The sequence below is a fragment of the Plutella xylostella genome, chromosome 7, assembly GCF_932276165.1.
Source record: "Plutella xylostella chromosome 7, ilPluXylo3.1, whole genome shotgun sequence".
In the NCBI taxonomy this organism is placed as follows: Eukaryota; Metazoa; Arthropoda; class Insecta; order Lepidoptera; family Plutellidae; genus Plutella; species Plutella xylostella.
The window spans coordinates 3,919,602-3,947,519 of NC_063987.1; the positions used below are offsets into that span (position 1 = coordinate 3,919,602).

The window sequence follows — 27,918 nt, forward strand, 5'->3', positions numbered from 1 at the left end:
ACTAATATCAATAACCCTAATATAAAACTAGCAGGAGTAGATATTGAACAGGTAACCGAAGCTCGTAACCTAGGTCTAACATTCGACAATTATTTACGGTTTGAAAAACATGTAACTGAAATGGTCAAAAACTGCTTCTTCAGACTCAAGACACTTTATAAAATTAGAAGTTACATTAATGTTAATCTGCGAATACAGTTATGTGAGTCGCTTGTTCTTTCTAAATTAAATTACGCTGACACTGTATATGGCCCATGCCTGTTAAGAAAAACTGAAAAACTACTACAAAGGGTACAAAATGCCTGTATTAGATTTTGTGTGGATATCCCCCCCCGCTCCCATGTTACCCCTTATCTCAACTCTTGCGGGCTACTGAAGGTAGCCGCCAGACAGCGGCTGCACCTAGCTGCGCTTCTGTTTGGTGTAATTAAGTACAAATCACCCCAGTACCTATTCAACAAACTTGCATGGTCACGCGACTATCACACAATTAATACTAGAGCGTCCACTTATCTTATGGTCACACCGAAGCACAAAACCGCTTTGTTTCGCCACTCGTTCCGTTATGCAGCCAGCTTCATATGGAACACGCTGAGACCACCCCTTCGTGACCTGAAATCAATTACCACTTTTAAATATCGGTACAGAATGATCCTACTTGAAGAACAACGAAAAGGGCCATAGGAAGTTTTACCTACTTCTTAGGTATTCACGCATAGCAAAGGCTCGATGTTCCAGACTGCTTGGCTGCAGGCAGTAGATCATCACGTCAACATCATAACTTTTGCTGTTTTTTCTTTTCCGGTTGGTCTACTGCTTAAGTTTCCCCTGAAATAACATTAAATATTTATTCTATTTTTTTTTATATTAATAAATAATATTGTTATATAATGTAATAAATTTGTACTACTTATTATAATTATTATGGTTCATACTGTTTACACCTATTTTTTATTGTATACACCTACTACATTCCATCTATTATCATTACATCTATATTCTACCCATCGGCGTCAATACATCTACCTACTTCCAATTTCTGTGTTTTGACTTCGCAACAGTAATAAATAACAATTCATATTTTCTTACCTCTCTTTTTTAGTCAACGCTGCCTTCATTACAAAATGAAACGAACACTATACATATACATGTATCACTAGTATCCACTGGTGTTAAATGTTGGTTGTTGCTAGCTGTTCGTAGGGTGCTCGGTATCCGGGCGCGGGTGCGCGGGCGCCGCCTCGTCCCGTTATCTACGCACGGCTGGCGGGATGACGCGGGCGCACTGAACGGGTCGCGCCCGGATACTGAAAAAAATATTTTACGCCGCTGCAGGCTGTGGGTGCCGTTTCATAATGGCCTATACCCACCTACATAATATAGGTATATAATGTATTCGCGATATCCGGACCGGCTACCTACTTACTATACTGACGTACTTATATTTAAACTTTATGCATTTATATTGTACCTATTGTATTATTTATCGTTTATTAATAAACTTAGTATTATGCGACTTATAATTTATAAATATATATATTTTACCTAATGTACCTACTTACTTATATCTACTTATACATACACCTACCTAGCTTACTCAAATATACACACATTCCACACATACACACATACACACATACACACAACACAACACAACCCATCCTAGTTAATATACATCGCGTTCGTGACTGAGGTCACAACACTAAGGGCCAGCTGAAAACCAGCGCTGTGGCCTCTCTGGCCATAGCACACGCTGAGCTGGTGCCTTTTTGACGCTCTGGACAGCAACCTTGTTTGTTTATATTGTATTATTTTGTGTTTTTTCTTATATATTTTTTGTTGTATTCTTTTGTTCTTTTTGTTTCTGTTTTTATTGTTCAGTGCGTCAAATAAATGTTTCTTTCTTTCTTTCTTTCTTTCCTTTATTCAGTAAAATAGTAACATATTTATATGAAGATTCTGGAATGCGCTATGACGTAGACATGTCAATAAGGTCTAGTTTGGCTATCTATTAAATAGAAGGTATGTGACTTGTGACGTATGTTGTTTAGATATAGTATTACAAATATTTATGGAATGCATTGTACTACGTCACATGCTACACCACCCCCCTAATTTTGAGAAAAATATTGCAAATATTTTTTAAAATTACACAGACAATAAAAAATGCAATTACAACATACTTACTACTACTAAAGGTTACATAATTATTTAATAGTTAAGGATTACATGGGTTTGGATTACATAATAAAATATTCTAAAGATACATTTCGGTTAAATAAAAGTAAGTTCACTTAGTAAGTACAGTCATTTCAAATGATTACATGTTAATTTTTTTATAATTAACAAATTATTTTTTTTTTAATTTTGGTAAACGTAACATTTATCTAATCACATAATAGAGTACCTACTGCACTTGACCTTTGAATAGATTCCCGTCTCCAAATATGGATTATGATTTGATTTAACTTACAACAGGCAAGATGCAACTATGCAAGATGAAATATGATACGCTGGAATTTATTGATGATGCGAACAAATGTTTTTATTGTAACAATGATTTTGAATACAATTAAATTAATTCCAAGTTAAACAGATAATTTAAATTAAACATAGATAGATAGATATCTAGTATTTATGCCAAATAAAGTACATTATTATTAAATATTAGAACCACATTGTTGACGACTTATTAAAAAAAAATACAGTATTACATTAAAGGTTGTCATAACTTTTTCGTTATATTGATATTCTTCAGTATTTATGATTCACTCAGGTATTTTATATTTTTATGATGACTACACGTAGATATACTACGGCCACGTATATCTTTCATCATTGAACTTATAGTCAGTAATTGTGTTTTTATATTATTATAATTCATTGTAACGTCTTTTAACTTATATTATCGAGGTACTTTCCTCTCTTCACATAAACATATTGCAAGCATGCTTTATTTTATCATCATTTTCTTTATTGCGTTATATACCTACACTATTCCTTTATTTAGTGAAACAAAATATATCTGATTCCCTCACGAAGAAAGCTCGTTTCAGACATGATCTGGAATTAAGATTGACACACAAAAAATCTGCGGTAAAGGCGAATAATGGCGTATTTTCTCTTAAAAATGTTATTTTTCATAATTAATCATGAAAATAAATGTCAATTCCGGTAAATTGTTCGATTTTTAAGTAGGTATCTATATTATTAAAATCACAATTTAGATACCCTTGAATCAATAGTAGTATTTTTCCTTGGCTCTATGAGATTTTTCTCTTGAGTTGAGCTTTTGTCATAATCGATAGCAAATAAGCATATTTGCATTTTTTTGTTATCACTAGAAATTTCTAGGCGCGGTAATTATTTAAGTATTTTTTTATTTCTATATTTGCATGTATCATATACACCATGCTTATTATGCGTGTACGTCTATACTATACTACGCTTATATTTATCGCGTCCATTGCGCGTTGTGCACCTTTGCACTATTATTTAATATTTCTTTACTTTTGTGGAAAATTTCTGCATTTCTACACAGTGGATGCTCGATCACACCATGATCAGAAAGAGAGTCCACCACTCTTTATTGAGTTATGCCTTCATCCTTGTATTTATAATTCTTTAAATATTGATAAATAGTCAATATACATATATTTTCTTGTCTATATTAGTGTAAATGTAAACTGTTTTTACGGTTTTGTAAGCCCCTCGTGATTATTAAATGCTATTAAATATTTTTGTTAATATATTTTTTTGCCGTCGTTGTCGTCAACAATCGTTTCTAAAATATATCTAATTATTAAAATTAATACTTTAAAGATCCAATAAATTTCTTTAAAAAAAACATAAGTGAGACTACAAAAAAAAACAATTAATAAATCTTTTAAGTAGAATAAAAAAAAACTAAAACCTACATTACATTAACGAACTATTTACTTAACTTTCGTCATATTAAGGATGACCCATGGCAAGTTTTCACTTCACTTTTTTACTTTACGCACTGCACTCATCACGTTACACTTTGACGATGACATCACTGCACTGCTCGCATACGTTGTCAATGCATCACGCTGATTCACATCAGCCATCAGACCAGTCTCCCTGCTCCGTCTGTCTCCAGCTCCATCACCAGCCGTCAGCTCCATTTTATTGTACTGCTCCAGACTCCAGGCGCCATCCAATTATGCTATTTATTTATATTAACTTTTATTTTTATTTTTCACGCACTCCAAAATTATTATTTTTTTAAAGGATTTTATTTTCATTTATTTATTCCGACACATAACGCGTGTACTTTTACGTTCGAGTGCAACCGGCACTGCCGCGAAGAGGCAGGCCGGCTGTCGCGGTCGCCATGAGATGTTGGGCGCTTGGAGTAGTGAAATGAATAACGCGTCGTGTCTAACGGTAGTAAACTCTCCCTTTATTCAGTAAAATAGTAACATATTTATATGAAGATTCTGGAATGCGCTATGACGTAGACATGTCAATAAGGTCTAGTTTGGCTATCTATTAAATAGAAGGTATGTGACTTGTGACGTATGTTGTTTAGATATAGTATTACAAATATTTATGGAATGCATTGTACTACGTCACATGCTACACTGACTACAGCAAGGCCTTTGATAGGATTGATCACAAATTGCTTATTAAAAAGCTGCGGAACGTAGGTGTGAGAGGTAACTTATTGAAGTGGTTTGTCTCCTATGTTCAGAACCGTAGTCAAGCAGTCGTACTGAATGGGTTCTCTTCATCTTGGATGAGCATCCCATCAGGTGTGCCGCAAGGTTCCCTGTTGGGACCTATACTCTTCATAATTTTTATCAATGACATCGAATCCTGTTTTCTAAATTCAGAATATCTCTTATTTGCGGATGATATGAAGGTGTTTAGAGTCGTGAATGACGCACCTGATGCGATGCTCCTTCAAGATGATCTCCATAGGCTGGATGATTACTGCAGTGCTAACAAACTAGACCTAAATGTGGATAAATGTTTTTTTATTAATTTTACACGCAAACGCCATCACTTTCACATTAGTCTAAGTTTAAAAGATAAGGCATTGAACCAAGTTTTGCACACCAAAGACCTAGGAGTAACGCATGACAGTAAGTTACTATTTGATATCCATATAAACAACATTATTGGTAAAGCATGCAAGGCCATGGGTTTCTTAATTAGGGTATCAAAGCCGTTCAGATCAATGAAGACTATCAAAATTCTTTACTGTGCATATGTCCGGAGTCATCTCGAATATGCGAGCGAAATTTGGAACCCTAGATACAATATGTATATTGATCGGCTCGAAAGAGTACAGCGGAGATTTACTCGGTTCCTAGGTTTTAAATTTAAATTACCTCGTCTACCTTACGAGCAGAGATGCACAAAGCTGCATTTACTGCCTCTGTATGTGAGACGGGATATCTCCGATGTACTCTTTCTTGCAAAAATTCTAAGGGGAATCATTGATAATCCGGAAATATTATCCAAGATAGCATTAAGGGTTCCTTATCACTTGACTCGTAAAAGGCCACTGTTACATGTACCCTCCGCTAACTGTAACTACCGGCAAAATAGTTTCTTGGTAAGGGCATGCAACACGTACAACAGAATTTTCACCGAATCGGAAATTGACCTATTCTGCAGTAGTCTCTCTAAAATTAAAAACTTTTTCATTGATGAGTCGGTTGAACTAAAATAGTACACTACTAATATAAGTATTTAGGTAGTTAGTTAAGTGAATAACTTTATAAAATATTTTCATTTATTTTTAATTCAATTATCTGGGGGCACACTTGCATTTGGTATTTAATATTCAAATGCCACAAATATTGTAGCTTTCTGTTTTATTATTTTCTTCTAATATTATGTTGCCAATAATAATAAGTCAGTAGGCACTTAATTCTAACTAGGCGTAGTGGCGCTTGCCGCTGTTAGTTTGTAACTAGCGTAGTTTTTTATCTGTATACTTTAAGTTTGTTTCTATATGTGGGAATCTGTTAATGGCCTGTCTAATATTACATTAAATAGCTATTTTAAGTTATTATAAATAAGAACATGCTGTTGATTCTCCATGAAAAATAATAAATAAATAAATAATAAATATTGAAACTCATACAATACGCCGATAGTCTGTATAGTATGTAGAATCTACATACTCGTAAATACTTAATAAAAATGATGTAGAGCCGTTTTGCCTACATTGAAGAGAAACAAATCAAAAGTTATTTAGTTACATGATTTTTCTTAAATAATTCCTAATTTTTTTTGTAGTTTTCAGTGAGCAAAATAAGCTTAATGTAGATATGAAAAATATGTATATATGATTATGTACGTAATATATAGCTGGCTGTAAGGACGTAAGTATACTTCTACAAGGTTAGAAGTACTTTAGTTATCTAATAAATATATCTGTTTATAATATGATTATCGCCTCGACCTAGCATAATAAAACGTCTGATGGTAATAAATAACCTCCTTCGGTACCTACGTGTTTGTGCGCGTAGAAAATTAATACTTAATATGTGTGTACTCCTATTCAGTATGGAAATAATATATTATCGACGTCGCGCGGTTTATTTTATACGGAAAATATGCCTGCACTTTGTCTGCTAAAGATTTGATTTTTTTATATTTATATTGAGGCGGCTAGTTTAGAATATTATTTTAAATGTAATGCTGTTACTGGCACAATTTGTTTAAGAATTTTTCGTAGAAACATGTGAAAATGATTGATCATGAGATGATGATGGTAAGTTATACCTGTTCTCTTTGTGCATTTGCAAAACGTCAATCCCAAGTTCCCTTCTTTTGGTTTATAATATTGATATACTTAATTATTTCAGTGAAACAATAGAATAAACTTATAAACAGACACCAGAATGTCATGTTTTAACCCTTTACAGAAAAACAGGAAAATTTTAAGTATTGTGTAGATTTGCATAAGTTATGATAGGGATCCTCCAGTGGTCCGCTAAATTAAATTCTCTATGTTCATCTAAAATATACAGAAAATACGTTAATCTTATCTCATAATATAGAGAAAATACGTTAATGTTGTTAGTATACACTCCGTTATTTTATTTTACGTTAGGTATATCGTAGGTAATTCATGATATTTTAAACTACAAACAATATTTCCGTTAACTTACCTTAGAAACATTTTCGCAATAATATGGGATCGCTAATCACAAACGAGAAAAAATCATCACAACACTGAATTATATCTGGTTAAAGTAGAGTCATATTTTTAACACGACCACACAACTGGAAGACAATATCGTTAATGATGTCTCAATACGAAAAACAACCCTTCCGTAGAACCGACACTAAATGTCATAAATACCGCCATAAAAATAACCGTAAAACGCGCGTGCTGGCCATTAACAAACACATATACAACCTCACACGATTCCGAACGAGCACTTGAAAAGAAAAAACTAATTTGAATTTAGAAGCTAAATGACACCTCGTCCTGGAGCGCTACACTTGCTCGCGCGCGCGCATCGAGGGAACGACTATAAAAAGCCTTCCACCGAGCCTCTCTTTCCCGCCAGCCTTATTTTCTTTTTTTGTTCGAAAAACATGCGCCCGCGCCCTAACGAGTCCCATTCCGTGGTGGGGACACTTCCAATTTCAGAACCGTTTAAAACACTTCTGGCTTGTCATTTCAAAAAAGGAACCATCTTTTAATTTGAAATGAAAAAAGAATGTCAGTACGGCTTCATTTGGATTGACGTTTGCAGTGGGCGGGAGGGAGACGGCTAGATTTGTGTGTGCTCCGCTTCTGTGTGGGAACGAAACGGACTGAGTTTGTTGCAATGGACGTAGCTTGAGATTAATGAGTCCGAAAGAGATGTAGGTAATGGCTGGGATTGTAATTATGGTGGTTTTGCGTAAACGAGGCTTGCTAGAAATGATTGGATGGAATGACAGTTATTGATACGGTCACATAAAGTGTGGATGTGTGCGATTTGCGCACGTTTTGCCGTGTACCGAGCTCCGATAATGTTAATTAGTATTTAATGTGAGGTAAGCACACGGCGTGCTTACATTTATGTTTCAAAACAACATAATAATTAACTATGGTGTTATTATGGTTAACTGAATTAACCTTGCAAACGTAACTTTGTCAACATACCACAAGAAAGTAATCAATTAGCTCTAACAGTCCTTATCTTTACCCCAAAAAGTGCATAATAAAAAGCGAAATATAGATTTTTTTGAGCATGACTGTGATAAATATTTCAAAAAAGGGTGTTTATTTCGCCTGCAGCGGGCTCCCGGGATACGCGAAGCCTTAATCTGACCATCTGAGCATCAGCGGGACGTGGAACACGATCGCTGATAATTATACATGTACACATCGTGTTGCCTTATTTTTATTTCTGGCAATTTTGAGGTGCTTTACGAGGATTTTTTATGATATCAGAATAAATTTATGAAAGTTTATACTCGAAGCAAAGATCCCGTTAGTTTTTCTAATTTAAGTTTTCACTTTTCTCTATATCATTAGTTTAAAAATAATTTTAAAAGAGTGGACACTAGGTTATTCCCTCAACATATCCAACCACTTTGGGTTCTAAAGTATTATTGAATCGCATTTCTTATTTTTCATACAAAAGAGTTCAACGCGAGCAAGCAAAATGTTTAAAATGTGAAGATACTGTTTTATAAAACTATGTATAGTATAGTTATGTGTTTCAAAAACTTCATTTTAAAGTAAGTTTAATATTAAATAAATAGGAGAAATGTTTAAGTGAGTTTTACATAATTTAGAAAAATACCTCAATAGGTAATATTTTATAAAAAAACAATCATCCATAGGTTACACCACAAGTTTTTAGTTCCAAAATAACGAAAGCAAATTTGATAAAATTGAATATTATTTTGGTTCCTTTTCAATCAGAATTACTTTAGGCAACGTAGCAGACTCGGCAATCATAAACTTTAACATATAAGCTATAAGTAATAATGATGATGCTTCATAATTTTTCAGTGGTTTCATTTAACAATCCGAAATGATGTCCATAAGTATAATGATTCTTTTAATAGACTAACTTCGATACTACGAATTCCAAAAAGTGTATAACGTCGTATCGTCATCATTAGCGCGCAGGTCACGTGTGCGGCGGCCCTAAACTGCGCCACGCGCCGCGCATGCGCCCTGACCTCTGTATACAGGGTGATACATATTTCACTGTATGAAACACTTTTCAAAGTGATAAGTGGGAAGATTTAAAAATGCGCATTTGGTTGGTACATTCTGATAATCTTTCGCTTTTATAATATTAGTGTGATTTAGTAAGTATTTGGGATATTCAGTGGAGCTATGTGCCATGGCTGTAAGACCATTTATAGAAATACACACATACTTTTGCAAGCAGCTGCAGGGTAATGAATATCCATAGAACCCCCCAGCTACTTTACAACATGATGCAAAAATTATTAACAGCATTAATTAGATCAGAAATAGCAAGACAGACCCCACTTTCGGGTTACTACACCACCTTTGCCACATTCTGTCATGTTGTCATCCATAACTTTCAGGAAGGTTTTTTTCAGTAGCTTACTTACTTGCCAGGTACTAGAGCACCCTGTACACAGCAGGTTCCAGTGAGTGGCAGTCCAGGGAGGTCCAGCAGCAAAGGGCGCCGGCATGAGTCCGCACTCACGTGCACCGCCGCCCTAATGTAAACAATAGACAAAAGAGCCGACAGATTATTACCACTGCCGCTTTTTTAAGTTGGACGCTTTCGACGTGTTTCTGAAGTAGAGATTTTTTTAATGGATAGAGATATAAAAATACAGGCTTTTTATACAAAATATTATTTTTCTGATTCGGGGAAGAACGCCTTGAAATTGCCGTAACTTCATTTATTTATTACTAGCGAGCGTATGATCGTATAACCCAAATAGTAATGACCATCTGCAGTCCGTAATCATACACTGCTGGCATTAGGCTTCTCCCCACATATCACTTTGTTCTTGGCCTGCCTCACCCAGACACTATCAAGCGTTTTTAAAGTCCCACTTTAATTGATTCTAAGTTTTTGTTAAACCTTCAAGCAAATAGCCCAGAAAAATAACAAAATATTCAAGATTCGACATTTAAACATGTATGCATAGTTAAAGCCATTTCTTTCCTGTGTTAATCGGAATAAACAAGTTCTTGTCGAGTTAAGAGTGTACCGATTGTTATCAAACCTCCCATCACTGCGGCAGGTCTAGTCGGAATGATACAGAGATGCTGTTATCATCTCTGGGAGCACAGATTTTTGACAATTTAGCCCTAAAGAGCTGTTTAGATTGCATCTAAGCTATTCTTGGTAGCATCTTGTTGTTTTCGGACATGGTTTTGATTCTATTGTTACAAAGAAGAAATGGTACATAGGATATTTACTTACCTATGCCGAAGATGCCGGGTTCGATGCCCGACATGGGCTGCTATTTGTTTGTATTGTCAGATTTCTCCAATCCACCTGCCAGGTGTGGAGATTTTGGCAATAACATCCAAGATACAGTCTTGGTGGGTGGAGGATTATGCTGTGAGTTTAAATTTGCTTTTTACCGAAGACGATCAATCAACTACAGAACTACTACATGAGGCGAAATGAAACTTCTAGTTAGTAATAATTAACCATAACCTTTTAATTTATTTTGCACGCATTACACTGTACCTACATCCGAACTGCAAGCTTAAATGAAAACCCGAAGGCAGGAACAATTCAATAAAATCAATAAGTACTTACATTAAATTATGAGCGAGTAAAATAAAGCTCATTGAGACCGGAGCTTTGAGCTTTGAAGAAGAAACAATAGCCGACTAATGAGTGGCACGCTCCGCCGAATACACAAAGCTTTAGGCGCAACCTCCACTGGGAACTATGAGTTGAGGGGTCTTATAAGTTTAATACTATTTTCTGTATGTCTAGGTATCGTACTCTTTAAAAAATTTAACAAATTCAATTCTTATTATTTAAAGTATTTTTTTAACTTTGTTTATTTAATATATATACATCATTACATACTATTATACACAGTACCATGCGCTGAAACCAACAGACCAACCAACATTTATTTACTTGTGTTAATTAGGATTCCGTACTCACAAGCAACTAAGCCTTCGATGTCTGTTATTCTATCATTCCTATCAGGAGGCTTTAGTTCAATTAGCATAATAGGATACAGGTGTATGGATATTTTAATATTTACGAATTACTAATAGCAAATAGTCTCACCTAATTTGCACGTATACCTCATGAAAATCATGAATTACACTTACTTACAAATAGTATGAAAATGGTCCAAACTTATTTATATTTAACATAGCTTGTCACAGCCCAATATTATAGCTCACACAGGACATCCCACTTCCGCCTAGCGGCACAATACATTTGAGCTTTCGGAAATATATCTTTACGACGCATTGTGGCGCACAGGTGGTCTGTGAACAGGCTGACAGCGCTCCACAGACCAAGTGAGAAATGACGGCAATCGACAGAGAGAACCCCGGCATTAGTCGCCGGTTCGATTCCGGATGGGACCCGATGGGAAAGTTGGCGGTTCGTTGTTGATCTGAGGTTTCTTGATCTGTTATTGTGTTTATTTGTACTGAAGTAACTACCTATTTAATTATACATAAACTGTAAAAAAAAATCCCTTTCAGTCAGCCCTCAGGAGGTACAGGTAGTTTTGTGCTCTGCTGAGTATTATCACATCATTTAAATATAATTTACGCTTTAAAAATCTTCAGGGAATAGTGAGAGATGTCCGGTGATCCTGCCGATAGCCTGCTACATTGGCTAAATAAAGTGTATAAACTATATATACACTGCTATGTGTTTCTCTATCCAAAATTACCCTAACCATTGAATTGCCAGCCTCATTTTATTGTATTCAACAAATACTTTACAGTTACTAACTAAATAATACACCGAAGTTATTCCTTTTAAATTGAAATCTAAAACATCTTTCCAGACTCAGGTACCTGAACAAAATGTGTTAAAATGAGTTCAGGGTCTGGACACAAAAATAACAATGTTAACCAAAGTTGAAAGATCAAGTTCTCCCTCTGCGGAGGTCATCCGAGTTATTATTTAATCTCTCCGGACACACCCCCACAACCTTTTACTTTTTAACCGGAGATATTTTTATACCGATTAACACAGTGCACTGACTGCCAGTAAATTCACTATTTCATTTTTTGTGTGCTTAGGTATAAAACAACGCGGACTCGGGTGTTGTGTTAGGGCCCTGAATTTCCGATATTAGTACATTTTATAAATTTTATTTATTGTTATACTAATATACACAATGACAATGGTGTATTATGTCAGTCGTCTTGTGATTAATTTGTACCCGTAAGGTATCGATCACGGCGTTTAGGCTCCACACAGTTAGAAATAATAAAACCTCTCTATGCCAAGTACTACTTACAGTTTACCACAGTACTATCTAGAATAAGACAGCTGTCCCGAGCTTTTACCAATATTTTGTATGTATAATTTCTTGCCAGACTATGTAAGTTCGACGCGGCGTTCCTTTCTGCCAATACTTTACTGTTTCCCACAAAAAACTGTAGTTTAATTTAAAACGGCGCCGTTAGTTGCGAGGAAAGTAAGGCAGGCATCACTTAGGATGCGTTTTTAAACATAGGGTTGAAACTTCAGTAATTTTAAACATGCAATTTGTTTTCGTAGACGAAAATTGAAAGATTACGGGTGTTTACCGGGATTAGATTGGGAATAATTTGTAATTTATTCAAAAGCGGAGATTTGGTGAGTCATGCAAGGGTCGGGGTTTCCTCGGAAATCGAATCTGAATGGTGTAAAAGCTATCGATGAAATATCCAAATTAATGACTTCTGCTTTTCTAGTGTATAATTCCACCAGTGGGATTAATGGTAAGGTTGAACTTTACCGATTAATTTATGCTAATGTCTAGTCTAGCGGAATTAGGTATAACTGTACCTAAAAGCAAAATTTTTAGAAATATGTTTTTACATTTGGAATCTAGAGGCAATTTAAATTCATATGAAAAAATATATAAGTAAATGTTCCAAAACCATATTATGTATTTGAAAAAACTTTCACCAACCCTCAAATTAAATCGAGATAGATTTAAGACTATTCTGTCACTTTCATACCGTAATCCGTAAAAGCATAACACATAAAACCCTTATACTGAAAATTTACAATAAATGTAATATTCCTCTGGTGGCCCTGTCCCGTGTAGTTGCGGGGCGTGTCCGGCAGATGGCGTTGTTTACCTGCTCGCCGGACGCTATCGCATCTGACATCCCGGCAGGTTGTGCGCTATGGATCCAAGAGTTTCAGAGAGGTTTTTTAATACAGTACAAGTAGGTACATGGATATTTACATTTTTATTAGTTTCAGCTTATAATCGTCTTCTGTTGGACTTGGGGTTCTCGCAAGGACAATACTCTATCCTCGTCCATCCGCATGAAACCTCTATCGGCTATTAATTTGTCTAAAATCTATCACAATTGCACACACAGAAAATAGATTAATTTTATACCGGTCGACGGTCCAACCATTAATCTCCATTTTTAAACACAAGTCTTTGATAAACAAAGCATGGGGTGGTTGGAAAGCGTCCCCGAGTAGCGTATCAGCTGTACCAGTGTACCTTATACTATACGTCCGATGCAACCTACCCAGCCAGCAACACATTTAAGTAATCTGACTGGCTAATCCTATCACCATGATGACAAACGCTAATCCAATCCAGCTCTAGTGATTTTAAATATAAGTAAGTATTCACAGATCTTGGATGCTGCAATGGAAATGCCATTCTGTTGAAATTGTTGACCACCATAATCTACTAGTAAATTATAGGTTCATGTTTCAGTATTACCAAAGAATAAATAAATATTCTAACCCAATTTTAACCAAAAGTACCAGGCACGCTGGAATCGTAAGGAGTTAAATTTGGAGGCCGCCGCAGATGCTAGCCGGGCGGGGGCGGGGGCGGCGGTCAGTGCCCGTGATTTAATGCCCCGTGCGCTAATTACGGCTTGTTCAAATTGTAGCTTTCTCACGGCCCGGTGCCTCGGCCGGTTGCACCGACGCAAGTTCTGCTAACCGTGGTTTAGCGTATTGGGGATTTAAGGTAAAAATACAGAGATTTTGAGAGAAGATAATTGTGTAAATTCATGCCTGAAATTTGCAGAACTATAGAACAGAATTCGAAGAAACTCCGTTTTCTGTGCACATGCACACTCACCTTATCGTGCTAATCATTCAATGTAGTCTGCAAAGTTATATGTTATTCGAAACCTATCATTCATAATAAAACAAATTTCAAGCTGCAAATACACTAGCGACAGTCGCGACTACTCGCGACCAATAAAAAACTTCCACACACAAAATGCTGACACCAAAAGGTTCCAATTTTTTGGGAATATTCTGAAAATTCTGTTTCGCTATTAAATGTACAATAATATTGCAGATAATAATATACTTATTAAGTTAGTCTTCCTTTTCCGTTTAGGAGTAATTTGGTGCTATGTCACTGGAACTTTTTCATTGCTCGCGAGTGTAGCTACAAGCGGCAGTAATCAGAGCCACTTAACTCAGCTTTAAACAACGGTAGAGTCGGCCCCAGATACGGCAGATCCTCTGCGTACGTTACCGCATTCGCTATACTTATTCTGTCTGCTCAACCTGTTAACCGGTCAACCTTCGACTCTTGCCTCCTGCTCACTCCTACCACACCTCCGTACTTCTGTCCCTCTTCCTCGCACCCAGGTCAAGTCGAAGCACATCAGTGTAATGATACTTAAATACATATTTAAGTAAAGATTCTTTTTGCGTAAAAAGTTTGCGTCTGCATCGTTTTTGAAATTGTTTCGCATATTTTCATACAAAATTTTCTTGATACGACGACAGTGCGGGTTTCGGTATATTTTTTGTTTATTGTTTGAGGGCCATCGTGATTATATCTACCTTAAATCTGAAATGAAATACAATATCGTATAATAATAAAATTTAATCTGGTTAATTTTATACCATGAAACCTCAAAATCAATATTTTCTTCTATTTACAAGTATTATTAAATTAATAATTGTTTGTGAATGGTATGGTCAATTTTTGAAAAAATGAGCCATTTATTAAAGAACTGCCCAAAACACAATAATTCCTTCATTATTCAACTGCATCATACTTCTTTATCCAGGTTTGGGTGCCGGACAGTCGTCAGTATCATCTATGTGGGTGTAAACTGAAAAAGAAATACACACATCAACTTAGTAGGTAAACGAAAGAAAATGATTCAGTTTAATTTGGCAGGTGATCATTGGTCAGTTGTCTCAACTCAACGTAATAAAACTTTAGCATGAACACGACCTGGATAACCTAGTTTCCTAGATCCTATTTTTGTACGTAGGTTGAACTCATAATAGTTGAATGCCATTAAAATTTTAAAATTCAGGACACGGTTCTAAGTCTTCAACTGTCTTTCGTAGATTGGGTGCCAAAATTGAGCAAATAATACTACATATTAATACTAGTTGCACAAAGGAACTTTAAGCTAATATATTGCAACCTTGCCTGGACAGTATAGGGAAGGGACAGTATTAGATTTAATGTCGTCATTAGTTTAAAGTTCCTTTCTGCTACTCAATAACAGTCACATACACAAGTTGTTATCACACGAATACTCGAACATGTCGCACTCGTCGAGGAACGACCGCGTCTCGCCGGCCATCGTGCCGCACACGGCGATTGTGTCGTGGAAACAGGTGTCGGCGCGCGCGCACATCTGCTCCACGCGGCTCTGTGGACACAAACATGCCTGTCATAGCAAGAAGCAGGAACGAGCGAGTCTCGCCGGCCAAAAGTGTCCAAACCCTACCATGGATATGTCAATAGACAGTGGAGCTAAAAAAATGTGTTAGCGCAAGTGGATACATGTCTCTTTGGCTGACTGTACTCTCATTATCATGTCCTGGGCCTTTGTGAAATGGTGGTAGAGTTATATTATGACTATCGACAGATAATTGTAAAATTTTACGTTGAATATATACGAGATTTCATTTCATTTCCACGAAAAACGTAAAATTTTCAGAACGGAGTAGCTTTAGGGTCTATACAGACGGACCGCATTTTAACTGCAATCCAACTGCAAATGGCAGTTCAGGTGCAGTTTGAATGCAGTTGACACGACTGCAATAGAACTGCAAACCAAACGCGAAGTCCGATTGCAGTCGGCGTGCAGTCGTGTGAACTAGTACTTAGTAGTTGGTTTGCAGTACTATTGCAGTCGTGTCAACTGCATTCAAACTGCACCTGAACTGTCATTTGCAGTTGGAGTGCAGTTGGAATGCGTTCCGTCTGTCTAGACCCTTACTCCTGTTATTATGTACGATTACAAAGCTTTGCAACAAGAAATATCAAAATACACGTGTTATGTACTCACCGATGGTGTAGTTATAAAATCAGGAATATGGCTTGTAATAGGACTCACTAGAAGCCCAATATCTGGAACAAGATATAATAAATGGATGATACTAATTTCAGGGTGTGCAAAAGGTAGAAGTTGAAAGGATTTTCCGTTATGGAGAAGACAAAAAAACTTAAAACTGAATATTGGTAATAATAATTAAAGTAGATAGACTTACACAACGCAAATAACAGCATACCGAGCTGTACTGACTCTGGAAGATGAAATAATAGTGCTATAATTCCAAGAATTTTGGTACAGATTTATGAAGCCAGTGGCCACCAAAGTTTGGGATTTTACTAGTAAATAGAGAAAATCTGCAATATTTAAGAACATATATATAACGCCGCATCAGTATATTACCAAACATAAAACATAAATATTGAGTACATTTTTTTCAAAAAATGTTCTAAAAATTAGGTCTATTTGGTGTGGGCATTTTATAGGTGCTACTTTATCATTGCGCGAGTGTATTATGCAATATGATGCGAGGAATTATTTCTCACTTTGGATTATATTTAGGTTGAAAACCTCTGGTGTTATTTTACCTAAATAGATAATTGTTTACACTGTAGTTTCCTTGCAAAGCATAGTTTAGGTAAACTATGTCAGTGAGCGTAGACCTAAACATAGCAGAGTTTACAAATTTCAAATATTTGTCCTAGTAACACTCACTCCCTTATGTGTTACATCAAAATCAGTTGGTTTACATCAAAGGTATCTTTTTACAATATTAAATAAAAAAGTAATGGTTAACGTATAGGTGCTATTTTTATGTAACAACTTCTGTAATTATGACGCATTTTACACAAGTAATTGTAACGAAAGTATGTAAGTAACATGAACAAAAATTATAAATTGGTATTTTGAATTGATTAAAATTTTGTAATATTAAAAATAATATTTATTGCAGGTATAGTTTTAGTAATGTTATCTTCTGTTGAAACTCATATAGAAATGGAATCTGAAGATTATTTCTTTCCTTTAGAACCGGTGAGTTCTTATATAAATGTTTTTTTGTTGATATACTTAGTAAAAAAAACCAAGTGGCCAATATTTGCTGAATCTCGTAAAATAGGTATCGGAATACCTTGTCATAACATAGTCACATTCGAGCGGTGGTAGCTCAGTCGGGTAGCACGCCAGAGGTGCGGTTTCGAATCTCGGCGCTGCCATATCAATGAGTTCTTTGAATTTAAGTACAATGTATACCATCGCTCTTACGGTGAAGGAAAACATCGTGAGGAATCCTGCATATCTAGATTAAGCACATCTAGATATGTGAACACACCAACCCGCAGTGGACCAGCGTGGTGGGAAATGGTCCGAGTTTATGAAGGCAGTTTAGACCTTGGGGATATGCACAAAGGTTCCACTCGAGAGAGCCAGAGCCAGGTGCAGGTACGTACACCCCCACAGAGAATTTGTAATAGAATAGTCACATTCACCGATGAGCCTACGCTAATTTATCAAACGACAAACCCTTCAAATTTACACTTTTATTAGATTTTTATTAGACATTTTTAGTAGATTCATCCATTTGGAGCGGCAGTAAAACCATGATTACACCTACCGAGCAGAGTTCCGGGAGTGGCCGAGGCAGTATCATCAGCCGAGCACTCGGCCATTGGCTATGGTCGAGGATCGGCCAATGATACTGTCTCGCCACTCTACTCGGTAGGTGTCACAGGGGTAAAAGTTACTGGGTTTGGGGTTAAGAATTTAGGCTTACTAAAAATAACATTTTCCTCCCGTCAACAGGCGATAAACTTCTGCAAGCTAGCGGAGCAGTGCCAGCACGACTTCGTGCCGGTGTGCGGGCAGGACTCGCTCGGCATCACACGCATGTTCATCGACAACTGCGACCTCTACGAGTACAACTGCGACGAGAAGAAACGTGAGTTGACAACTAACTGGGCGAGTTAACTTCTGCAAACTAGCGAGATGAGAAGAAACGTGAGTTGACAACTAACTGGGCGAGTTAACTTCTGCAAGCTAGCGGGACGAGAAGAAACGAAACGTGAGTTGAGAACTAACTGGGCGAGTTAACTTCTGCAAGCTAGCGGGACGAGAAGAAACGTGAGTTGACAACTAATTGGGCGAGTTAACTTCTGCAAGCTAGCGAGACGAGAAAAAGCGTGAGTTGACAACTAACTGGGCGAGTTAACTTCTTCGCGACCAGTTGACAACTAAAGTCTGTTTTTTAATCTCAGATACTGAATTGTCAGATTCTAAACGGTTCACCAACAGTTGATTGTCCCACGATTAAGTGACGTATCGTTCTATTGGCGGGACCATCGACTGTTGATGAACCGTTCAGAATCTGACAATTTGGTATCTGAGATTAAAAAACAGACTTTAACTGGGCAAGTTAACTTCCGGATTTCGGGTACCCCTGGTTCCTAGTGCATAGTTGACTCGAAGCTGCGAGCGGACCTTATAATATGTCCGGGGCACCCTGGGCCATCAGTGAGTTCCTGTCATGAAGCCTGTCCTTGCTACTTTTGGTTTGACGCCTTCCTCATCTAGCCCAACCAATCTAAGGTCGTCGGTCTAGGAAACAGGAAGCCGTCTCGTACGTTTGCACATGGACTCCGCTGCAGAACTAGCTATAGTTCAAGATTATAAATTATGTCGAAGTCATACAAATATACAGGATATTGCAAAATATGTATGGATAGTAAGCCAAAAAGGCGTCACTCAGGCAGTCACAACTTTGTCCTTCGACTTTTGTCTGTATTCAATACTTTCGGAGGAGACATGTCAGAAGGAGAGTATACAATACATGCAGTGGGTTGACATAGGCTAAAATATAAAATTTTACAATTATTTGTCGATACTCTACCACCATTTCACAAAGGAACAGTCACTGAGGAGAAGAAATCGCGAAAATGGCTAATGCTAATGCTTATACCTGCATTGGGTTGACAATGAGATTGATTTAACCTGAAGGGCCTAGTACGGGGTGCACTTAAGACGTGACAAAAGTAGTTTTGCATCGCGCTCACTCACATCGCGCAACTTCAAAAGCAAGCGCGACGGAGAACTTTTATCACGTCTCAATAGCGCCCCGTGCTACAGGGCCTGTAAGCTACTGAGAGCGCGATTATTTTTTTTTATTGTGTCTGATTTCACTGGATTCAACCTGTTAATACTTTCAGAGTACCGGCACGTGTTGCTGCGTGTGTGCCAGTACGAGGCGGTGGGGTCCCCGGACAAGAAGCCCTAGTAGTTGTACTGAAACACCAACAAAACTATCCATGTAGACATAAGTTAAAAACAGCAAGAACTTGATAATTATTCGGGAGGTGCTTAACACGATGTTTGTTGAAACATAGCTAAAATGATTGATTATGCATAATCATAAATCCACACTTGGGATATAGGTAGGAACTATACTTATCAATAAAATTCGAAGGGAAATTATTCAGGATCATTGCAACATTGTTAATAAGTATAGTGAATACAAGCCAAAAATCCATATTAAAATGAAAACGCACCGTGCAATTGGTAGCGCACACATTTTTCTAAGCCATAATAAGTACTTATGTCTCCTATATTTTTAGCACTTTTCGAAGCAAGATGAAAAAAAAATCACCTAGCTAATCGTAAATGTATTTCCCAACAATTGGCAGACTTGTTAACAAGGATACTTGTAACTTTTCAGTAGGTAAGCGAAAGTAAATATACAGGGTGTTAACTAGAATGCGTTTGAGCGGGAAATGGGGGTTAGTATTAGTCAAACCAAGCACGTTTCTAAAAAAAAAACATCAGAATCTCGAATATTTATGTTTAAAGTCTAAAGTAAAGTGGAAAGTTTTACCTTAATCAAAAACATGGTCACCCTACACAAACACATAACCAATGAGACATTCGATTGCAAAAGAACACACACTGTAAATTTGTTATCAACTTCACTTTTCATAATTTATTTGATGTAACTATGATTGTAATTAATTACACAGTAGGTAATAACAATTATTAAATAAAATTGAAATTATTCATGGTGATTAATGACATACTAATCAACAATTAAACAGCTGATGTGCATAAAGTTTCATAGATCGTACAGAATACAATTTATGACTTTCTAGGAGCTCAGAACAATAATTAAACCTTTTTACTCAGAATAACGTTTTATTTTTCTTGTATTACCTAAAGATGCGTACAGACCGGCCCAACGAACGCCCAACGAACGCCCACCGATGGACATTTATCACATAGGTAATACAGGGGCAGATTGAGCAACGAAGGTCAACAAAACCCGTTCGATGGCGTTCGTTTGGCCGGTCTGTATGCAGCTAAAGATAAAAGCCCACAATGCATAACAGGATGATAACAGGGTCTACTTCAATGACGAATTGGTTTACTTACACTCGCTCATCTCGATTTGTGTTGTGTACTTGCGATTGAGACGTCTTTGATGACGAATAGTACGGAAATCCTCATAATAAGTATGGCCTCACTTTAAATACCAGTAGAATAATAACAATCTCGCGTATCATAACCATCGAGTATTTATGATAGTCATTACCTTCTCTGTGGATCTAGTCTGTCAGTCAGTCATTGTTGTTTACAGTCTGGCGAAAGACAGTCTGGAAAAAATAAAGTATGGAACGCGTACGAAAAATAATGGCGAGCACCGCTCACAGAGTACTTTGTACGCTATCCTAGACATCTTTGGCTTTTGTCATTTGTCAGTGTCAGTAAGTCAATCGTTTAGTTTGAAATATAATTTTAAATCATAAATAAATTAGGATTTAAAAGTTATTTATATATTATTATTACTGTGGATAAGTGCAGTGTTTGTGTGGAGGTACCTAACTATTAGTGTTGCTTGATATTATTGATAAAGGTAAAGTCTAATAAAATAGGGTCAGCACAACCAACAATAGTGCATGAATGTTTTTTTTATCGATATCGATATTTTTATTTAAATATCATTAGTTCGCACAACTCATTAATCAGAACAACTTTGGTCTACTAGTTTTAGAATTTAGCGAAAATATAAATTCGGATCTCCATACAAAAATTACCAGTGACTTTTATTACAGGTTACTTAAATAATATTTAATTGTTTAATAATAATGATAAAAATGTTGTTTGCAGATGTAAACAGTGGGTTAAGATGATGGTTTATGTGCCTATTGAAAAGTTACATCAACTTAAACGAATTTGTGGCAATCATTTTCTACCACAACATTTTAAGAACACAATGGGAGGTTTTGAACCATAGATAAACAACCATCGATTATAGATAAGTTCATACTCAACAGCACTGCATTTTTTTTAGATGATTGAAATAAAAATTGCATGTGTGGGACTTACTGCAGACACTTTATTTTATAATAAATTAATATAATTATGTTTTTCCACTTTTATTTTATTTCAACATTATATCATAGCACTTACGTCAACGGAAAATCTCGAGTTTATTTTATGGATTATATTTTTGTGCTCAAATAGGAACATAACATAACGTTGAACCGAGACTTAACGTTGCGTTGGTGTCAATGTGTAACACTGAAATCTTATTGTTTAAGACTGAAATTAAAGTAATACATACACTCGCACTTTTTTTTTACTAGGTATCGATAAAAAATATCCATAAGAAGCACATCACTATTTCAGCGGGGCTATGTTGGCAGTTTTGTATAATTTTTGTTTTGTTGGTACCTTGTGTGAGTACGCGTGTAATACAAGTATTTTTTTTCTTTTTTTTCCCTTGTACTCCCATCTCTTAAAACGTAGTGTTCTTTTCTCTATGGTTGTTTACTTGTTTACAATCATTTTTTACAATTATTACCTAAAAGGGAAAAGGTACCTAATTCTATCTTTTGATTACCAAGCCTTGTTCCTCATTTCGTTTTATGTTGTGCTGTGCTGTGAATACGTGTGACCTATGTTATGAAGCATAAAATGAAAATGTTCTGTATTCATAAAAGATAATTGTGTATCAATAAAGTGATACTTATGGAGTAAAATGAAATGTCTACAATGATTGGGTACTTTGAGTACCCAAAATCTCGGTAGGTACCTTGACGATGTGGCTCCACGAGTGTGGTGCAGATGCACGCATACTTTTTTATTGACCTTGGCTTTGAATTGTTTGGCCTTGATCTTGGCTTTCAAGTTCATGGTCATTCTGTCAAACGTACCTAAACCTGAATAGGGTGACTATGAAATTTTAAAATGTACTAAATAAAACTGTTTTATGTTGGTCAGCTTAAAGCAAATAAAATACGTTTTTTAATGTCTTATCGTGTTCAGTATCATCAGCTGTATCTACCATTTCCCGCTCCAACGCAATTAAGTTAACACCCTGTATAAATCTTCAAGTATTGTCCGCCTGACCGTCAGCCAGTGTGAAGGTAAACGTTGTACAGTTTGTCTAAACTGAACACACTCGAGTATGGATTGTGTAAACTTAGCACTTCGTGTTAGGACTAGACGTCATTGACAATAGATATCGCTGCTGAAATAGTGCGTAATGGTGCGTTTACACGGGTGAATAAAGTCATAGGATTTCCGCCACACGGCTAAAGCGATCAATTTGTCGCTGGCGAACAGTCGACGCATGTAAACGCTTCATAATCCGTGTAATAATTTACAGTGTAGTTAAACAAACACATATTTATATTTCTCGTCCTATACATGGTTTCACAAGAAAACAAACTTTAAATAAATGAAAACGTATGTATTCTTCTAACATCCTTTATAAGTTTGCTTGTACTGTATAATGTTGTCAATGCCCATTTGATTAAATATTATGTGTACCTATATGTTTATTTTTCTGAAAATATGCCATTCCGTATCCAGTTAAACTGAATAAAAACAAAAAAAGCAAACTTGGCTTTCATAATAAAATGAAATACTTACAGTATTTTCAAGTCTGGCCGTCATTATTAGATAAGTGCGAGCTTTGTTATAGCTTATTTGAGGCACTTTGACAGACTCTATCTTAAATGGGTGGCTAAGTTAACAAATTTTCTAGATATAGACTTGGAGGGAAACTATGGCTAGGCGCCGTAGGTGTTCTTTATTTTGAATATATTACTGACATACTAACTGAAATATCTTAAGTCACTTCCGCCCTTTTAGTAGCTAAGAAACGCCTTATCTACATATAAATAATGGGACATTACTTAATTACTGAAAATACAGTACATGTACCGTGTTCATATTTTATCAAAACTAAATTCCATACTATAATTTGAATAGATCAAAATGAATTCAGATTGTCAGACTTTATTTAAATGTGTATTTTGACGGTTATCACCAAACACAGTAGAACAATTAACAACTGAAATAATCTATCATATCATAACACAACATATCATATTGTATTTTGCCTGTATTTTTGTCTTTGTCTCATGTTCAATTTTTTTTGGCCTTGTTGTTTTGTATATGTTTATCTTTTCTTTAACTCTGTATTTTTCTTTTTGTTGTTGGTGCTGTCTATGTATCGAATAAATGTATCTTTATCTTTATCAAAAAACAACAAATATGTGCAAAATCTTAGCTTTTTCTCGATCGTATACATGCAACCACAGTACCGCAGCGGCTTGTATGCGTCTTCATAAAGATAACCCTTTCTCAAGTACGTAACACAATAGTCAATTAATACCACGGGCCGATAGCCGCGGATATACTACTATGCGGTGCTAGGAGATGCATCAGCTAATTATTTTGTTAATAGCATGATTAACTTGCTTGGAAGCTATTGGGTATGGTTAGCATGTAAAGTATTTGTGAGCTTGATGATGAGAGTGTAGCTGTAGACTTTATGCTATTTACAATTTTGAAAAATGTAAAGAAAATTAAGTGTCAACACTACGATATAAGGATACCTCCATAAGAGAAGATCTAGATAGAGCACAGCTAGAGCAGAAATAGTTTGTTGTTATTATTAAGTATTTTATGTGTGACCTAAGAATGAGAGTGTTGCAAAAAGGGTATAATAAGCCGAAACCTACGTGTGCAGCATGTTATATCTAAGCCCAGAAATGAAATCAGAATGTTAACATTTGCGAAAAAAACATTCTCCATAGTAAAAAAGTCACGTGACCAACAAAGTTTCTATGCTCAATTTTATTTGTAACTTTGCCCAAGGTACCCCGTACTGTGTGCATAATTATAGTATCTCGTAACATAATTCCGTTTTGCATCGCACAATATCTCAATAGGCAGTTTGTATCTCGAGCAGTCAATTTGTGCGTCAGATTGGACCCCACTTTACGGTGTATTTGTTCGATATCGGCCGTCGTGTTTTGTTTAAGGATTATCGCATTGTCGATGTGGATTTTACGACGGCATACAACAATAATTTAATATGGGGCTCTAGTACAGGATTTGCTATTTTTAAAACTCAAAAAAAGTTTACGTTTTCTCCTGTCATCTGCATACATTATCTGTCAAAAGTTTCATGATAGTTTACGCAAGAGGCGCCACTTAGTATGCGAGAAAACGTAAACTTTTATAGTTTTTGCCAAACTATTAAACCTGTACTAGACCCCCTGAACTATGTAGATGAAAAGACACTGCGTCGACACGACGTCTCGACAAACAACTTCCCACTTCTACCCCGTAGCTGCTATTTTGTATTAGTTCGGTTAGAAGATTTGCGACTCATTCATTGGGGCACGAGGAAAGCAGTACACTATTACGGGCTGATGATGCATGAAGGTTATACATAGTTTCAGTGTAGAAAAAGGTGTGTTCATGTGTGTGTGTGTGTGTGTTTGCCGTCGTCGCGCGCGCAACCAACTCGTCCATTATCAGTGGAGCGTTAATATGATCTGAAAAAATGGAGCCGAATTATCGGGTTATGTCTTTCTGATCTCCGAAACTGTCTCAGACATTATTTGACAGAAAGCCGACAGGTGACAGTAGCTAGATGTTGACAGAAAAGATACAGACAGGTGCCGCGTTTAAGCTCAGATTTTGTCAATCTGTCAATATTTGTCATAAACTGTCACAATAGTTTCTCACTTCTGGCATTTCTTGGAAAGCATAAAAATATTTTGTTTATGTTTGCAATGTGCCCTGAGAAGTGTGCCCAGTCATATAATTTCTCCTGTACTTCCTGTGGGTTGACTGGTAGAAAATGCTTTTAGCATTAAGTCCACCCTTTGTACACTTATTTATATATTTGTGCAATAAAGGATTAAATAATAATAATAATAATAATTAGAGGAATTTATTATGTTCTCTATTTTTGAGTATCTTAATGCTTACTTAGGTATACCGAATTCACTAGGTTTTTGTACAAAAAAAATGTTTTTAAGTCTATAACTTTAAGTTTTCTTAAAATACCCCCAAAAATATCCATATAAACTTCTTACCTACCTACCCATATGTATAAGGAAAGTTTACGTTAAGTAAATCAAGTAGTCCAAATAAGCCTGTAGTATTATGTATTTTCGGTTCGCGAATTTAATTTTTTCACCTCAATTCTGCCAACCAGCTTTGCGTTCCAGATTTGAATTTTCAAACGCTATTCCCGGAGCTCTTACAAGCGAAGGTGTTGACTTGTTGACCTAACGCGCTCCGTATTCCAACAACCGCCTCAACATACATACCTTGTTAACCTAAATAGTTAACAAGGATCGTCCAGCACTTAGCAACGGTGTGCTAACGTTGTGGACAAAGTTGGGTTGTGTTTGCGCCGCCTAGTTGCCGGGTTAAGTGGACTAATTGTGGCCAGCCAGGAATGTGCACCTGACTTCTGTTTGTGGTTGTTCTGAGCACTGATTTCGGGGGCTGTGGCACGTGCTATAGGTAAGTACATATACTCGTATTTATTATTATTATTATACCTGAATTTTTCTTATTTTTCTTAGCATTTCGGTGACAACAACAATAGTCAGGCGTATTGTATACCTAGGTGACTCCTTTCGAGCACCCCCGATCGAGAATGAAAAATGTTCATTATAATACCAATTTTAACGTAGAGTATTAATTTTCTCAATTGAAATTATGGAGTGGCTAATCCCTGAAAGATATTTTATAAACTAAATGCGATTGCTTAATTATTTGCAAATCTAACAGTTTTAACTTTCTACTACAATCTAAAGACCTTCCCTAAATCTAACTAGTCGCAGGCATAAGTTTAATCAATCTCTTCAGAGTCGGCCGTTTGACTGAGCTAAAGGTTGTATATCTAAGATTGCGTAATTAAAGATATGGTACAAATAAATAAATGCATTAGCCGATTGACTTACGACGCCCGGAGGATCCTGCTAATAAAATAAATGAATGCCGCATTGGGCATCTCTGTGCGTTGGGCATGGGCGCCTGTGCTATAAAGGTGTAAGCGGAAATATTGCATTTTTATTAATCGTAATTTTCATTTGTATTTTCGAGAGAAATGAAGAGTAATAACTTACAATTATAAGACGTTATATGAATTTACACGGACCTGCTACCCAAAATTAAATTAAAATGTTATGATATGTGGAAGGAATATTTCGATGAACGGTCGCAAACTTTGGGCATTTGGTACCGAACTATTCAATCACACCCTACTCACTCACCATGGTTTGATACATCAGAGTTAACAAGAAGAGATATTGTTACAGCTTTGCGATTAAGATCTGGGCATATACCGTTAAATAAGTTCGCATTCCTGATGAAAAAAGTTGACTCTCCTAATTGCACAGAGTGCGGTGTGATTGAAGACGTTTACCATATTATTGTAGAATGTGTACGTAATTGTAGTGTAAGAGAACAATTGTATATTGATAATAGTTTACAAGTAACTGGTGGCTGTAATAGCATTTTAGCACGACCAAACTCTGATAAGGCTAAAATACTGTATAAAATTGTCAACTTTGGTTTAAGTGCTAGATTTAATTCAAATAGATAAGCTTAATTAAGTGTGTGTAATAATGAGGGTGACATGGTCACTTGTGTACCAAGCCCTTATAAATTAATAAAGATTTAAAAAAAAAAGACGTTATATGAACCAATGACTAAAGGCTAGGTGACTGGTACTAAAAATAAGTTAATGTTATCACCCTCTCGATTTAACATTTTTTTCACGAAATATCTTCTTTGAAGGATTTGAATTATCCGGATTTACAATATTTTGTATTTATAGTGAATTTTATGTTTTATGGGTATTACTTAGTACATGTATAATACTATTAATTAACTCAGTATAAATTCGTTAAAACTGAAAAAAAACATTACAAATTACAATATCAAAAAATACCTTTTCTCAGATAGGCCATCATTGCTCGTGATCCATACGGCGATCTCGGGGCAATTGATTAGGCGGTACTCTTTGTTCCAGCGCCGACGCTCACAACGATTTGCTCTGGGCCCACCACCGCCCTAATTTTAATGGCCTTATAAAATTTATATTTAATGTATTTGTCACAGGCTTGGCTAGTGCGGCAGACACTTTATGTATGAAAACTGTAAACAGCCACCCCTGCAGTAAAAAA

The 27,918-nt window shown here is 36.1% G+C and overlaps 2 protein-coding genes and 2 long non-coding RNA genes across 4 annotated transcripts in view; 2 read left to right on the forward strand and 2 right to left on the reverse strand.

The window, feature by feature from the left end:
* Positions 1-7,638, reverse strand: part of LOC105387518 (neuronal PAS domain-containing protein 4) — a 22,692-nt gene extending 15,054 nt beyond the window's left edge. The window contains exon 1 of the mRNA XM_048622104.1: positions 7,155-7,638. Within this exon, the coding sequence (XP_048478061.1) occupies positions 7,155-7,165 (11 nt within the window). The 5' untranslated portion in view covers positions 7,166-7,638. The remainder of the gene's footprint in view (positions 1-7,154) is intronic.
* Positions 1-14,486, forward strand: part of LOC125488743 — a 20,802-nt gene extending 6,316 nt beyond the window's left edge. The window contains exons 2-3 of the long non-coding RNA XR_007266457.1: positions 2,052-2,056; positions 14,476-14,486. This is a non-coding gene — a long non-coding RNA (uncharacterized LOC125488743). The remainder of the gene's footprint in view (positions 1-2,051; positions 2,057-14,475) is intronic.
* A 648-nt stretch (positions 14,487-15,134) lies between these two features.
* LOC125488822 lies at positions 15,135-16,517 on the reverse strand. Its single transcript, XR_007266517.1, has 3 exons — positions 16,445-16,517; positions 15,664-15,802; positions 15,135-15,247 (listed from the first exon to the last, which is right to left on the reverse strand). It is a non-coding gene; the product is annotated as an uncharacterized LOC125488822 (long non-coding RNA).
* Positions 16,518-17,359: 842 nt separating this feature from the next.
* Positions 17,360-20,143, forward strand: LOC125488780 (the record flags this gene model as incomplete). The annotated part of the gene is made up of 3 exons (XM_048622257.1): positions 17,360-17,461; positions 18,230-18,365; positions 19,630-20,143. Coding segments are annotated over 3 exons (306 nt in total), but the record flags the coding sequence as incomplete, so codon positions are not given.
* Positions 20,144-27,918: the final 7,775 nt, after the last annotated feature.